The following is a 17,217-nucleotide window of genomic DNA, read 5'->3' as shown; positions in this document are numbered from 1 at the left end:
AATATTCACAAGCATAATGAATGGGCCTGAAAACAAGTGACAGCAGCACCAAAGACAGCAGCGCTGGAGACAGGTGAGCATAGAAAATCATTTTATTTAAAAGACGTGTTTTCTCCGGTACGTGTCACACGGATTAGGATTACATCAGTGTGTGGAACGTGTGATATCAGTGCTACTGGAGAAAAACAGACTTGTCTCGATGCGGAACATATGGACACGTGTGTGCTCTATACGGACACACGGTCCCTGTGAAAACACTAATGTGTGCTCAGACCCTTTGATATTAATGGGTCTGCGTATATCCGTGTCTCCGTTATGTATGAAAACGAATGTCATATGTACCAGAATCACTGATGTGTGAAGGGGTTTAAAGGCTGCTTTACACACAGCGACATCGCTAGCAATGTCGCTAGCGATAGCACCCGCCCCCATCATTTGTGCATCACAGGCAAATCGCTGCCCGTGGCGAACAATATTGCAGGTACGTGTCACACATACTTACCTTCCTAACGACGTCGCTGTGGCCGCTGAACAACCTCTTTTTTTAAGGGGGCGGTTCGTTTGGCGTCAAAGCGACATCACTCAGCGGGCCACCAATAGAAGTGGAGGGGCGGAGAGCAGCCGCATGAATGATACGCCCACCTCGTTGCCGGAGGATGCAGGTACGCTGTGGTTCGTCGTTCCCGGGGTGTCACACGTAGCGATGTGTGCTGCCTCAGGAACGACTAACTACCTGCATCCAGCACGAGCAACGATATTTTGAAAATGAACGACGTGTTAACAATCAATGATTTGGTGAGTATTTCTGACCGTTAGTGGTTGCTCGTAGGTGTCACACGCAACGACGTTGCTAACAAGGCCGGATGTGCGGCACGAATTCCGTGACCCCAGCGATATATCGTTAGCGATGTCGCTGCATGTAACGGGGCCTTTAGACAGTGCAGTTGTGTGGCCTTTTCCATATTTTTTGCACTACATTCACATGAATTCGAAGGTTAAATCACAAGCTAAATATAGGATTTAAAAAGGAAAATTACAGCAAACCCAATAAAAAAAACTGTACAAACAACTTCTATAGCAAGAATATGGAAGGCAAAGTGCGTTCCAGCCTATTACACCACAATATGCAGTTTTGTCCATGTGAAGCATTTCAGTCTTTATTGTAACATTCACAGGTACATTCTAAATAGGAGCAATTTCATGTAGCTGCTTTCCAACATGTCCCTGAAATTAAAATAAACTCAGTACATAAGCATCAGAGATACAGCCTGCTACATTGTAATATAAATGGAAAATTCAACCACATTAAGGGTCAAGCTAAGAATTTTCTATGGTTTTGGTCCATTACTCTGTCCAAAATGACTATTACAGCATTTAACAACTCAGTGTCTTTTCCAAGAGAGGAGATGGTGGCCTCTTAAAAGACTATAAAATGAATTTGTCCGAGTTTAATTGTGACTTTCAATAAAAATTGGAAAAGCAGTAAAATGAGAGAAGCTCACTTTATAACCAGCTTCTCTTGGAACAGCGTCATAAATAAAGTTCCAGAGGTTTTATTGCAGTTCATTGTGCCTTGTGGAGAAAACATTGAACAATAAAGGTGACCGATGCAGCGGGGAAGTCATTTTAATTTTAAACTGTCTACCACGTTGGTGATTAAATGCTTCGGACGTCTCTTGGGACGGAGCTTCACAAGGTCCCAGTCAGTGTCCACATTTGAAAAGTAGACATTTTTTACAAGTAATGTCAAAAGATGAAGGAAATTTTTAGAGATGTGACTGGAAATATGAATGAGAAGAAACTACGGAGGATCTTAGAGAATCTTCTATTTATAGCATGATGTTACTATATCACAAGAGGAAAAAAGGACATGTTTCTGGTTTATTTAGTGGCTTTGTATCATTGATATGGAATTAAAATATTTGTACATATGTTTGTGGTTTTATTTAGTCAAAAAAATTTGTCTGCAGGTTTTTACTATGTAATCTGACAGCAGCATGAGGTAGAGCCAGAGATCATGATTCCAGTGATGTATCACTTAGCTTACTTGGTGCAGCAGTTGTAATTTCTGTGTTGCAGATTTAGCAGACCTCAGATGTTCAGCCCCCCACACCACAGCTTTGTGTGCACATTGTATAATGACAGAAAACTGCTAATCAGTGCTATGGGCATGGATGGACAAAGAGGCAGAAGACCAGTTGACCTGTAGTGGTAATCTGCGGTAAAACACTGATTGCATTGCAACAGTAGAACACAGCCAGATAGTGTCACATCACTGTCATCAAGATCTCATCCTCTACATTATGGTGATCTCACATTACTTGGCAAAAGCCTGATGACAGATTCCCTTTCATAAAATGTCAGTCTGCAATTCTCACTAATTTGCAGACCCTATGATAAGGAATTTGCAGCTTAATTTAAGTTTTACAGTTCTTGTTGACATGTCTATCTCAGTAATATACAGTAGGTGGGCCATAAAGTCTGCGTGTATCAACGGTGCTGTTATCGTCTATAGTTCATATATCAGTACAGCTTCTATCCTGCACTAATTTACTCTTTATGTGTATTCCTTCTAATATATAGCTCTGCTCTCTCTAAGACATTTAATTTACTCTTAATTCTGTGAAGATCCTAGTAATAACAACATATCAACAAGCTTATCCACATCCCTGCTTATGTCTCTAAGGCTCTCACCCCACATTAGTGTTTTCACTGGATTAGGCCAAGGATTATCAAAGATAGAAATCACTCTCTTGCTGGATTCACACAATGGTATGGCATCCAATGCGAGTGCATCGGATGCAATACACAAATGAACTTTGGCTCCCGCTGTGCAGTCAGTGTGAACCATGTTTCATGCAACTGTGATCCGATCCTCCGATCAGATCACAGCTGCAGAGGAGAGAGCGGGATTAATCTCCTCATCTCCTCCATTGTCAGCTGATGCGATTATTGCACTGCACTCGGATATCAACTGAAATTAGTGAAATATAAGAATTAATGTGTCACATATGGCGATCTAGATAATATAGCAGCAAATACTAAATGCAAATAGCACCAAACAAATAAACACCTAGAAACGAGTACCACACCACAAATCCCAGAGTGCTGTCATGTGAAATATGAGTGTATTATGTATTCGTTAGAACATGGGGATGTATATATATATATATATATATATATATATATATATATATATATATACAGTGCCTACAAGTAGTATTCAACCCCCTGCAGATTTAGCAGGTTTACACATTCGGAATTAACTTGGCATTGTGACATTTGGACTGTAGATCAGCCTGGAAGTGTGAAATGCACTGCAGCAAAAAAGAATGTTATTTCTTTTTTTATTTTTTTTTTAAATTGTGAAAAGTTTATTCAGAGGGTCATTTATTATTCAACCCCTCAAACCACAAGAATACTGTTTGGTTCCCCTAAAGTATTAAGAAGTATTTCAGGCACAAAGAACAATGAGCTTCACATGTTTGGATTAATTATCTCTTTTTTCCAGCCTTTTCTGAGTAATTAAGACCCTCCCCAAACTTGTGAACAGCACTCATACTTGGTCAACATGGGAAAGACAAAGGAGCATTCCAAGGCCATCAGAGACAAGATCGTGGAGGATCACAAGGCTGGCAAGGGGTACAAAACCCTTTCCAAGGAGTTGGGCCTACCTGTCTCTGCTGTTGGGAGCATCATCCGGAAGTGGAAGGCTAATGGAACTACTGTTAGCCTTTCACGGCCTGGACAGCCTTTGAAAGTTTCCACCCGTGCCGAGGCCAGGCTTGTCCGAAGAGTCAAGGCTAACCCAAGGACAACAAGGAAGGAGCTCCGGGAAGATCTCATGGCAGTGGGGACATTGGTTTCAGTCAATACCATAAGTAACGTACTCCACCGCAATGGTCTCCGTTCCAGACGAGCCCGTAAGGTACCTTTACTTTCAAAGAGTCATGTCAAGTCTCGTCTACAGTTTGCTCATGATCACTTGGAGGACTCTGAGACAGACTGGTTCAAGGTTCTCTGGTCTGATGAGACCAAGATCGAGATATTTGGTGCCAACCACACACGTGATGTTTGGAGACTGGATGGCACTGCATACGACCCCAAGAATACCATCCCTACAGTCAAGCATGGTGGTGGCAGCATCATGCTGTGGGGCTGTTTCTCAGCCAAGGGGCCTGGCCATCTGGTCCGCAACCATGGGAAGATGGATAGCACGGCCTACCTGGAGATTTTGGCCAAGAACCTGCGCTCCTCCATCAAGGATCTTAAGATGGGTCGTCATTTCATCTTCCAACAAGACAATGACCCAAAGCACACAGCCAAGAAAACCAAGGCCTGGTTCAAGACGGAAAAAATCTAGGTGTTGCAGTGGCCTAGGCAGTCTCCTGACCTTAACCCAATTGAAAACTTGTGGAAGGAGCTCAAGATTAAAGTCCACATGAGACACCCAAAGAACCTAGATATCTTGGAGAAGATCTGCATGGAGGAGTGGGCCAAGATAACTCCAGAGACCTGTGCCGGCCTGATCAGGTCTTATAAAAGACGATTATTAGCTGTAATTGCAAACAAGGGTTATTCCACAAAATATTAAACCTAGGGGTTGAATAATAATTGACCCACACTTTTATGTTGAAAACTTATTAAATTTTAACTGAGCAACATAACTTGTTGGTTTTTAAGATTTATGCATCTGTTAATAAATCCTGCTCTTGTTTGAAGTTTGCAGGCTCTAACTTATTTGCATCTTATCAAACCTGCTAAATCTGCAGGGGGTTGAATACTACTTGTAGGTACTGTATATATATATATATATATATATATATATATATATATATATGTGTACACGTAGGGTGCAGGAATAGACCACATGAAAAACTAAAAAACATCCAGTTTTATGGGACACGTAAAACCGGAAGTGTCATTTTATTGGATCTTCCACACGTTACTTTTCAGCATGATACCATATCACCTAGTATATTTGGGCATCATTATGAAGTACCTATTATTTGGGAGACGAATTTGGATGTTTTATCTGGGGTTTGTGGTAATATCCATATTACCGTGGGAGTTGTTCAGTTTATATAAGGTACAGCTACCTCCCTCTATTTGTGCTGCATGATATGTGGTATGAAGCTCGTGGTGCTTCATCACACGTCGGGAAGGAGGAGAGCGAGCTGGGACTGCTTCCCTGTACTTTTCGGGGGTAATGTGTTGGCATATTACCTTTAAGTTAATACCAGCTTTTTGCTGACAGTAGGGGTTATGTGGTGAGAACACTCCGCTGTCTTTGCAGTCATTTCTTTTTGAATACTTTATTTATTGTATAATATCACCTTCAGAGTGCATATTTATATGTGGTATATTATTTGCAATATCACATATTTGTTTATTTATGCAAGTCATTTATAGCTATATATTTGCCGTCACAGCTGGGGCATTCAGTTTTGTAGCTTGGTATTTCATACTACCTAGCTCCAGCTGGAGTATCCGATTTTTGGTTGATTTTGGACAGTATTTTGTCAGTTACGGTCTGCACACTGTTATAACATAAGCAAGTTGAGATACAATCTCTATAGGGCATGGTGCATTAGTTTATATAACCTTTATTTTTCTCTATTCCAACACCCTACATATATGTATTTTACATTTACATCCCCATGTTCTAACAAATACGTAATACACTCATATTTCACATGACAGCACTCTAGGATTTGTGGTGCGGTACTTGTTTGTAGGTGTTTATTTGTTTGGTCCTGTTTGCATTTAGTATTGGCTGCAATATTATTAGATGGCAATATGTGACACATTAATTCTTATATTGTGATATTTGTCACAAAGGGTGATTTTTTTTTTACTTTATCTTTAGGGGTTTTTTTGTTTTTTTTTAATGTCCTTTTAAATATATCTATTAAAAGTTAAATTTTAACATACCATTGCTTTTTACTTCTATAGTATTTCCACTTTCTCTATATTTAACCTGCAAAGGTAAAGCAGACATCTGTGGGCTGACATTATGAGTCTGGAACGGTCCATGGCTATTGAACCCTTCCCAGCCTAAAAATAGCAGCCCACATCTGTCCCAGAAGTAAATAATCATATTAGATGTGCCAACTCTGGCACTTTGCCTTGGCTCTTCCTGATTGCTCTACTGCAGTGTCAATTGGAGCAATAGCTTTTGGGATTGACTTTGAGCAGCACCCACTTCCAGCTCAAGCAGCGCAGCCTATGCTCTACCGATTAAAGCTGGGCTGCTCCATAGCCTTTGATCTACCAACTGAAGCTGGGCTGCTCTATAGCCATTTATCTACCGACTAAAGCTGGGCTGCTCCATAGAGTTTGATCTACCGACTAAAGCTGAGCGGCTCCATAGCCTTTGATCTACCAACTAAAGCTGGGCTGCTCCATTGCCTTTGATCTACTAACTAAAGCTAAGCTGCTCCATAGCCTTTGCTTTACATCATGGTAACTGCTGGACAGATGGGGCTTCTGTATTTTGAGCAGAACTCTTATTATAGCTACCACAGGAGCTGCTGACTTACTTTACGACATTCAAAAGCTCTTTTAGATGGCACATAGAAAAGAGTTATCTAAAGGGGGCTTTACACGCTATGACATCGCTAATGCAAAGTTGTTGGGGTCACGGAATTGGGGACGCACATCCGGCCGCATTAGCGATGCCGTTGCGTGTGACACCTATGAGCGATTTTGCATCATCACAAAAACGTGCAAAATCACTCATCGGTGACATGGGGGTCCACTCTCAAATATCGTTACTGCAGCAGTAACGAAGTTGTTCCTCGTTCCTGCGGCAGCACACATTGCTCCGTGTGACACCGCAGGAACAAGGAAGCTCTCCTTACCTGCCTCCCGGCCGCTATGCGGAAGGAAGGAGGTGGGCGGGCATTTACGTCCCGCTCATCTCTGCCCCTCCGCTTCTATTAGGCAGCGGTTCAGTGACGTCGCTGTGACACTAAACGAACCGCCCCCTTAGAAAGGAGGCGGTTCGCCAGTCACAGCAACGTCGCCGGGCAAGAAAGTATGTGTGACGGGTCTGGGTGATGTTGTGCGGCACGGGCAGTGATTTGCCCGTGTCGCACAACAGATGGGGGGCGGGAACACATGCTAGCGATATCGGTACCGATATCGCAGCGTGTAAAGCGGCCTTTAGTCTAAAAGCCTTTTAAGCCAGTTTGTCTCACATTCTAAAATTTGTCTGGTTGCCATATCTATGCACAATGGAATGGTTACCTTATCATATATATATAAAAATACAAAAATGGCTGTCAATGATGTAAAATATCAAAACCAATACTACATCACTAATCTGACCCTCCTGCAGTGCTCTTGGTTTATATGCAACTGGCATGTACCCACTACTGCCATTCGTAGGCTGCAGCAGTCACAGGTCATAATACTAGCATCACTACCCATTGCTTGAAACCATAATGCCAGTAGTAAGTGGTGATGAGTGATCACTACCATGCTCAGGTTCTTGGTACTCGTAATGAGCAGTTAATGCTCATATGGGTGTGACTTGAGTAACTGAGTATAATGGAAGTCAATAGGAAATCTGAGCATTTTTCCAGAAGATTTCCTGGGAAAAAATGAAGATGGAAGGGAAGAGGAAGAAATCGGGTTATGTAGCCGCGATAGTCACCACCTCCGGAACTTATGAATGATTAATGTCTTTTTATTTTCATGCACAGGTCAATGCGTTTCAGGAGTACTCAGCTCCCTTCATCAGGACATTTTGCCCTATGTCCTGATGAAGGGACCTGAGTACTCCTGAAACATATTGACCTTTGCATGAAAATAAAACGGCAATAATCATTCATAAGTTCCAGAAGTGGTGACTAACACAGCGACATAACCCGATTTTTTTCCTCTTCCCTTCCATATGCTATAACCGGAGCTACGGCTTTTCACCTGAATACTACATGCGGTTATAGAGGTTGTGTCTGGCACAACTCCTAGAGGTGAGTTTTTACTCTCATTATCACCTTAAGTTTATTTTGGTAGGACCCTATTGCACTTTTTCTTCCACAGTTTATGCCATTATATTCCCTTGGGAAAAAATGAAGGACAGCGCCAGATCCGTGGTGGAAGGAAAATGTAAATAGTTCTGCTTTAAATATTTTGCATTATTGGAAGCTTTGCTATCAATAAGAATATGTGGAATTGGTTTTTAAAATAAGTGTTTTCATTAAATAGAAATGTATTTACAAATGATGTGCACACCACATAGCAATGTAGTAATGTTACCGCTCCTTGTGTAATTAGGTAAGTACTTATCATTTAAAACAAGGAAAATATCAAGAGTCCAATTTACTAAATACCAGCACGGAACACTCGTAATTATTTGAAGAGGTAAGTACCACTCCATAACAAGTTTAAAAACATGATTTCTATGTAATAGGAGAATACCATTATAGCGAGCTTGCTCAAGCCCTTTTAATTATCTGTTCAGTGCAGTTTTGCTCGGTGAATGCACTCATGAAGAGAATGTCATAAATGAACATTATTATTACAACAACGTATCATTGTGATACAGAGGAATCTCTAGCATTGCACTTACAAACAATTTTTACTGCTCTAGAGAAAAAAACACAAAACTAGTATCAACAATTATTTTTTTTGAATGGAGTTGTCCAACCACCCCCTTTTTCTTTTATATCCAATAAATCATAAATCATACTTTTTATAAAATTAAAAATCAAGCGCATTTTTGTCCGACTTTCAAACCAATGAGTAAAGGACCCACAGAATTTTTATTTTTATAACTTGATGACTACAAGATAAAAAAAGTAAAAAAAAGACTTGTTGTAGGAACACTCCATTAACATTTCTGTTACAATGCAAAATGTGTAATTCGTAGAGATGAGCAAATATATTGCGTGGAATTGAATTCTACTCAAATGCTACAAAAAATCTGTATTCGCTAAAATATAGATTTTTATCATTTGCTTCCACGTGGCTTTAGAAAAATGGATGCTTTTTGTTAGACTGGAAAGAGCCATCAAAAAGTTTAAAAAATAAACACTTATTCTCACTTTATTACTCTCATCTCATCACAAGCCTTTCCAATCTTCACCATCCCCCATTCAGTCCTTTGAGGATCTTCTTATTAGGCTAGAGTCACACTTTCGAGTGACTAGAACGAGTCTCACATCGGAATCACACGGCACGGCCGCACACTCTTCAGATGTATCTCCTGTCAGAATAGTTTGTGGCCGTGTTGGGTGATGCAATGTGAGCCTCGTGCGAGTCACTCGCAAATGTGACTCTAGCCTAAGAGCTGCAAAGTGCTAAAACTTTGTGCTTCTTCATGTTATGCTGGGACTACTACGGGTCTACTGTATACATTTATGAGCCTCCACATAGCCTCTTATATACATTATGAGCTCCACATAGCTTACTATATACATTAGAAAGACCCATATAGCCTCTTATATACATTATGAGCCTCACATAACCTCTTAATTACAGAAACAATCCTACATAGCCACCTATAAACAGTAAGTGCCCCAAATAGTCGACTATATACACGTCTGAGCCTTCAAATATCCTCTTATATACATTATGAGCCCCACATAACCTCCTATATACATTATGAGCCCCATATAGCATCCTATATACATTATGAGCTCCATGTAGCCCGTAGATCACACCTTGCGCAGTCCTGGCCTAAGGTGACAAACCTTAGTATCTGAAAATCGCTACCAACTGGCAAAGGTTCAACAGATAATTTATGCAGTTGATCCTTGTCATCAACTCCATGATATTTATTTCTATTTTCCTTTTATTATATATTTTTTTTTAATATTTTAGGCTTAATCTACTGTACATACTTTAAATCCTCATACCTGCATCATTTTTTTTTCAGGAGAAAAAAATCCAGCATCCAGTTCCAGATGATATTAATTAAAAATATTTCTTTAATTTCAGACATTCATGGTTTTAAGTAAAAACATCCATTTAGCCTCCCGGCGAAGTAAAATTTCACCGGGAGGCTAAATGGATGTTTTTACTTAAAACCAGAATGCCGACCGGTATGAATGTCAGAAATGAGATCGCAAACGTCTTATAATTATCCCACCTTATTTTGAATCATGTGATCAATACGAACTTTGATTGTTTCATCATTTCCTGTTCTGCCTTTTATAGTGGTATGTCACTTTGTATAGTGTGGCTTTAGACTAAGGACATATTCGTCCGAAACACGTCTCCAATAGACACTGCTATGATGTGTTTTTTATAAATATTGAAGAATGGAATTTTATCTAATTTTTGATTAAAGAAATATTTTTAATTAATATCAACTGGAACTGGATGCTGGATTTTTCTCTCCTGAAAATTATCTGTACTGAAGTCCTGCTACCTACTTTTCCTTGCACCGTTCTGGCTATAAGGAATCCCCTGATGAGTGAGCTGGTCTTTTTCTTCTTTTTTCTGCATCAAATTTTTATATAAGACTATTTAGTTACTCGGGTGGTACTGTTTGATGTTACCTAGTAGCTCTAAATATGGCTACTATGAACATGCTTTGCACTAACTACTCCACTTTTCAAACTCGGGGTATTGCCCTGGCCTTCACCTTTTAAGACCTACGCAGGGATCTGGAGTTACAGAGGGATGCTTATGCAGGGGCCACAGAGTAAGCTGCTGTTCGGTGGAGCGAGCTAAAAGGATGAAAGGTACAATAACTGGGTCAGAACAAGGAGGTCAGTATAGGGACAAAATTGTAAGAAAGGAAACAATTAAAAAAAAATGAGCAGAGGTCAAAATCAGTATGGTCTACTAATGTCAACTAGAAATTCAAGCAGGGCACTCAGATGATCACTAAGGTTAGAACAGCAGGTTTTCAGAAGCTTAAATAGTTTCCAGCCCTACCCAGGCCACAGAGGAAAAAACAAACACTGACAAATGTTAACTCTTGATTTCCCAGCATAGACAGAACTAGAAGTCACAAAGGACAATGAACTAGAGTTGTTTCCTCGAGTTGTCTGCAACAAGAGTTGGGCGTCACCTGGCAATAGAAGCAGAGAAGGGGAGGCAGGCACCGATACAGATGTCAAAGGAAAACATATTTTTTTTATAAATCTGACCCCATCGTCTAATACAGAATCATGTAAAAACATGTTTGGTTATAATATCAATCCAGTATGACACATCTTAAAAGTACTTACCTTAAGAACTTGTTTAAATCTCCATGTTTCATATATTCAAACACCATTATAAGTGGATCTCCATCCCCACACACACCATAAAACTTGACAATGTGGTCATGTTGTAGGTTTGTAAGAAGTTCTGCCTCTCTTTGGAAGTCTTTACGTGCTGCCAATGTAGGATCTTTCAAAGCCTACAGATATATAAATGAAAAACAGACAAAAAACCATTAATTGTTATTATTTTCAGCTCTAGATACATTAAAAACTCCTATCATATGCCTAACTTGTTACATTTGGAAATCTGTTCAGTTGCCAAAGCAATAATATTATATAAATGATTTACATATATAGCATTTGTTAACTGAATGTTACAAGGTGAGAACTCTACAATTGCACAAAATAACATGATGCAGAAAATTGACACTTTAAAAAGGTTATTTAAAAAGTTATAGATTTTTGCAACATCATATATTAGTACATTGTGGCATGTGACAAAATAGAAAATTTTACATCCATATACAGTATTACACATTAGAAGATGAATTAATATGGTTTGCTCAAGGCTTCTGCTACTCAAGAAACTCATCGGATTGTCACATCGGATCTTTACAGAAAGTATATAATTTCATATTTTCATCAATTTATCTTTATGTAATTGGCTCTTTATGTGCATAAGAGAATTATGAGATAATAACATATGTATTGTATCCTGATTAGGAATTCTTGCCTCATTTGAAATGAGCTGGTACACCTGGACTTTATTAACAAGTGGATGTTGTTTGAATAAAGCTTTGGATATTTTATCCCAGTGATTGGGGACATATTGATTTTTAATTACTGTTGCTGTCTACCAGTTACAGCAAAATGTTAAAACTGGTAGCCAGGAGATTTACCAAGTCTTTCCCAGTAGTTCAAAATGTTTGATAGCTTTGACGCAATTTTAGTGCACATTAAACCTAAAGATGGGTCCACCCAAGTAATAATTCTGAAAAATAAACACTTGGGGGTTTATTAACCCCCAAACTATGCAGGTCCAACGTAATCCACATGAGGTCCTACAAAGATCCTTGCTCTGCTACATCCTAAAGTCAGCACACGGGCACAGAATATGACTGCCCTCTGCAGTTTCAGGCAGAGACTGAGTTTTTATGCGGTCACAGCAGAAAGCTCCTACGGTACCCCACCTGTGGCTGCATGTAAACTTAACTCAGGTAAACTGATTGAACTCAGTGGCCTCAACTCAGGTGAACGATCAATTAGACCTGCATCTCATGTAGAAACTGATTTTGTGCATTTCTTTGCCAAGAAATGCAGATTTGGTGCTGAAATTTATACACCAAATTCGGCATCTCCTGGCAAAAAATCGCATCAATACTGCATCAAAACCGCACCTCGTTTAGATGCAGGTTTTGGCCAGAAGATGCAGATTTGACGCATGAATTTGGTGTATAAATTTCCAAACCAAATCTGCATCTCTTGGCAAAAAAATGCACAAAAACAGTTTTTTACACTGTTTTGGTGTGTTTTTCTCTCAGGAGATGCAAATTTGATTCTGAAATGTCTGTACCAGATTTCTGCCCCATATTTGCATCTCCTAGCAAAAAAATGCACCCAAACAGCATCAAAACTTTTTTTTATTTGCTTTTTTTTGTCAAGAGATGCAGATTGGGTGCTTAAATATATGCACCAAATTCCTGCACCAAATCTGCCTCTTCTGGCAAAAAAACATATCTAAACGCAATTCAATTTTGATACATTTTTTTCCCCAGAAGATGCAGATTTGGTGCAGGAATTTGCTGCATAAATTTGAGCACCATATATGCATCTCTTTAAAAAAAAAATCACAGGTGTCTGAGTTCAATCAGCTCTCCTGAGGTGAGTTTACCTACTGTCACAGGTGAGGTACTGTGAGAACCTCCATGTGTGACCAAACAAACTCATGACATGACCACTCACAACTGTGGCTCAGTCAGTTTCTGCCTGAAGCTGCAGCAGGCAGTCATGTTGTGAACCTTTGTGCTTAGACTTCCGGCTGTAGCTGAGCCAGAATCGTCGTCGTACTTTGCGTGGATTATAGAAGACCTGGATGTTTTGGGGTTAATAAAATGGTGAAAGAGGGTGTACTTTTTGTATTTTATTTCAAATAAAGGATCTTTTGGGTGGTTGTGTTTATTTTTTGTCATCTACAGGATTATTAATGGGGGGGTCCCATAGACCCCCTCCCATTATAAATCTAGGGCTAATTAGCAGCTGTGAGCTGTCATTAACCCCTTATATTACGCCGATTGCTGCTTCACCAGGGCAATCGTGATGAGCCAGGTAAAGTGCTGGAATTGTTACATCTAATGGATGAGACAATTATGGGTGGCTGTAGGCTACTTTTTTTAGGCTAAGGGGACCAAAAAAAATGGGCCTCCCCAGCCTGAGAATATCAGCTGCCAGCTGTCAGCTTTATTAAGGCTGGGTATCAAAATTGCAGGTTGAACGCATGCTGTCGTTTCAAGTTATTTTTATAATTTTAAAAAAGCAAAATGGGGTCCCTTGTATTTTGATACATAGCCAAGATATTGTGCACAGATAGGGCTGCATCCTGTAGCTATATGGTTTATCTACACTGGGTATCAATATATAAGGGGCCCACTTGCCATTTTTTTTTTTATTTCTACACTGCACTTGGGCAGACAGAGAGCTACTGTGAGAGCAACTAATCAGAGATACTGGCACACCAGCAGTCTGACTGCAGCCAATCACAAACGTTGGGAGGGGGAAGCAATGATTATGCATTTGGAATAATGAGCAGACCTGGAATTAAAGTTACAGCTGCTCAAAGACTAGTAAGTATATCCTGCTTTAGGACTCATTTAGACGGCCATTCCGTCTGTCCTGTTCAGTTCCTGTTTTTTTGCGAACCTACTGACAAGACCATCTTTTCAATGGCTTTTGTGTAGGATCGGATGGCACACAGAAGCACTTCCATGTGCATCATTTCCTACAAAAAAACACATCGGATGCCGTATGTCCGTTCCATTATTATGGAACATTTCCTATTCTGTTCCGTAATAACGGACCATGACTCAATGCAAGTCAATTGGTCCGCAAAATCCCCGGAAGCTGCATGGAAGCACGTCCGTGGGACCTCCGTTGGGTTACCCTGCAGTCTGTGTCCCGCTTCCACACCAGCCCCGCAGCTGCTCGCACTGCAGTGTGTCAGTATCTGCCCGCACTGCAGTGTGTCAGCATCTGCCCTCACAGCAGTGTCACCAGCTGCAGGGATGACAATCGCCGACACTAGGAGGTAAGCAAAGTTCATTACCTGCTGTGATGAAGTCTGCTGCACTCCTGAAGTCAGTGCTCTTCACTGATTTCCATGCCCGCTGCGTACTCACATCAAGTCTCAGGAGTGGCCCGAGACTGTGACTAGCAGTGACATCATGAGCTCAGGCAAGACTTTGCTTGTGAACGCGGCAGACAATGGATGTCAGTGACGAGCGCTGATCTCAGGAGTGCAGCAGTGTCCATCACCCAGGTAATGTACCTAGCTAACCTCATGAAGTCAGCGCTCATTATCTCCTGTGGTGACCTGGCCTGACCTAATGATAGCTCAGGTCACTGCACTGCTATCCCAGCCAATGGGGAACATTCTGTTCTTCATTGACTGGGACAGTAAGTATGAATCATCGTGAGACCCCCTTATTGGATTACACTGGACCTGGATTTGTTTTTTCTGTCCAATAAATTGGTGAAAGAGGGAATGTATTAGGGAGTGTTTTTTCAAATAAAATTTGTTTGTTGTCTATTTTTTTTATTACTAACTGGGTAGTGATGTTGGGTATCTAATAGACGCCATGACATCACTAACCTCTGGGCTTGATGCCAGGTGACTTAACACAGCTGTTATCAACCCCAGATAGTACCCCATTTGCAACCGCACCAGGGCATTCAGGGCGAGCCAGGTAAAGTCCCGGGACTGTTGCATCGAATGGATGCAGCTATTCCAGCCGGCTGGTGGTTGATATTTTAAGGCTGGGGGTTCCTAATAACATGGGTCTCCCTGCCTGAGAATACCAGCCAACAGATGTGATTCTTTATCTTGGCTGGTATCAAAATTGTGGGGGACCACACGCTGTTTTTTTAAATTATTTATTTATTTATTGTATTGTACGATTGTCTGCACACCGGCGGCTGTGATTGGTTGCAGTCAGACAGCTGTCACTCAGCTTGGGGGCGCATCTGGCTGTAACCAATCACAGAAAGGGGGAGGAGTGAATATGTATGAGCCTAATGAGTGGCCGGCTTTGGAAGAACAAAGAGCTGTCGTGGGAGCAGTGTTCAGTGATCGGTGAGTATGTAGCGCTTGCTCCTCTCCCTTTGCTCCAGATTCTGTTCCCCATAGACATTATATGGGGACCAGCATCTGGCCAGATACCCTGGACTGTATGCAACTCTCCTTCTGTTTTATTTTTTGTGGACTGCAAAAAAGACGGAAGTCAAACGAATGTCATACAGACCATATACAGAACGGAACTGGACCGATGTGGTTGTCACACGGATGCATCCGTGAAAAATCAGGACCATTTTTTGCGGACCGCAAAAACGGAACAGCTGTGTGAATGTAGCCTTAACCATTTTGCTTCTTTTTTTACAGTTGCTTCCCTGGCCAATCACAGCCATGCCATTATTTAACATGGCTGTGATGGGGCTGGAAGTGGATGGTTTCTGCAATAGTTACCGAACAAAGCTGAACTTTGCCAATTTTTGAGAAAAGTGTTAGTGAATCTGATCCTAACCCGACAAGCCAAGGCTGATGCTAAATTTGAGATTGTTGAACCTTTTTCAAACAAATTTTCTAATCTCTTCTCTGCCGTAACTGAAAGAAAAATACTATTAAAATGTAGTCAGCGATGATGGGACTAGGGTTGGTAGATAAAAATACAGGTCCCCTCCAGCTTCTCCCAAACCTGCTCCCTTTGACTGATATCCCTCTATATACACATATTGGGAGAGACATGTCTTTCTAGGAATGAGGAGCAGGAAGAAGCCACTGGGATCCAGCCTCTTGAACTAGTCATCCTGGTTCTACTATTCCCTGCAGTGTTTCAAAGTAAAACACACAACGTCTGTAATGGAGCTAGTCTCCAATTCAATATTTATTTCTTTATTTCAGTACCATGTTGTCTGTTTTCAGAGTGCCAGAAATTCCAGGACTATTCTTAAAAATGGGGTGCTTTTTTGCCCAGTCTGTAAAAACCATATTTAAGGATATTATATAAATTATTATGACTAATTAACATTTTACAATTTACAGTGAAAGAAGCTGATGTCTAGATTTCGGAATAATGGATTTTATCTATGGATCGCTTATAATCATAATAATTTGTTATGATTTTCCAATGTGACCATAAAAAAATATAGTCTATCCATGAATTTTTAATTAGCTGTCCAGAACAAAATGAAAAGGCAATCTTGCATGTTATGTCACTGAACTAAAAGATATCCTTTAAAAATTCTATGTAATATTTACATGTTAGGTAGGTTAAAATGTAAATTAAAACGTAAATTTTATTATTCCACCAAAAAGCATATGCAACAAGGCATACACCATATAGCATAATGTCACATTTAATAACTCAGGATTAATCATTGGATTTAAACCTATGTGCATGGGAGATTAACTTCATATTAATGTTCAAGAATATAAATATTGTAACATTTTTTACATATATTTTGTTTGCAGAATAATAAAAGTTATGTTTCAATTCTGTATAGTATGACATAAATAAATTGTAGATGGGTTTATAAAGGGTACCTATTAATTAGTTCAGTAACCCTTAACAGGGAGATGAAATAGAAAAGCTTAAGTAATTAGCTACCGTCACACTCTTTGGGGCCCTTTGCACACTACGACATCGCAAGCCGATGCTGCGATGCCAAGCGCGATATTCCCCGCCCCGTCGCAGCTGCGATATCATGGTGATAGCTGGCGTAGTGAACATTATCGCTACGCCAGCTTCACATGCACTCACCTGCCCTGCGATATCACTCTGGC

At 40.3% G+C, this 17,217-nt stretch overlaps 1 protein-coding gene across 5 annotated transcripts in view; it reads right to left on the bottom strand.

Annotated features, from left to right (window-relative positions):
- The window catches only part of NTRK3 (neurotrophic receptor tyrosine kinase 3), a 1,080,464-nt gene that overhangs the window by 84,230 nt on the left and 979,017 nt on the right, over nt 1–17,217 (bottom strand). For all 5 annotated transcript variants that reach the window (XM_075345946.1, XM_075345945.1, XM_075345948.1 and 2 more), the window contains exon 15: nt 11,190–11,362. In XM_075345946.1, the coding sequence (XP_075202061.1) occupies nt 11,190–11,362 (173 nt within the window). The remainder of the gene's footprint in view (nt 1–11,189; nt 11,363–17,217) is intronic.

Source organism: Anomaloglossus baeobatrachus, chromosome 4 (assembly GCF_048569485.1).
Source record: "Anomaloglossus baeobatrachus isolate aAnoBae1 chromosome 4, aAnoBae1.hap1, whole genome shotgun sequence".
NCBI lineage: Eukaryota > Metazoa > Chordata > Amphibia > Anura > Aromobatidae > Anomaloglossus > Anomaloglossus baeobatrachus.
Note: the sequence above shows the minus strand (reverse complement) of the source record. Positions and strands in the feature narration are given on the sequence as shown.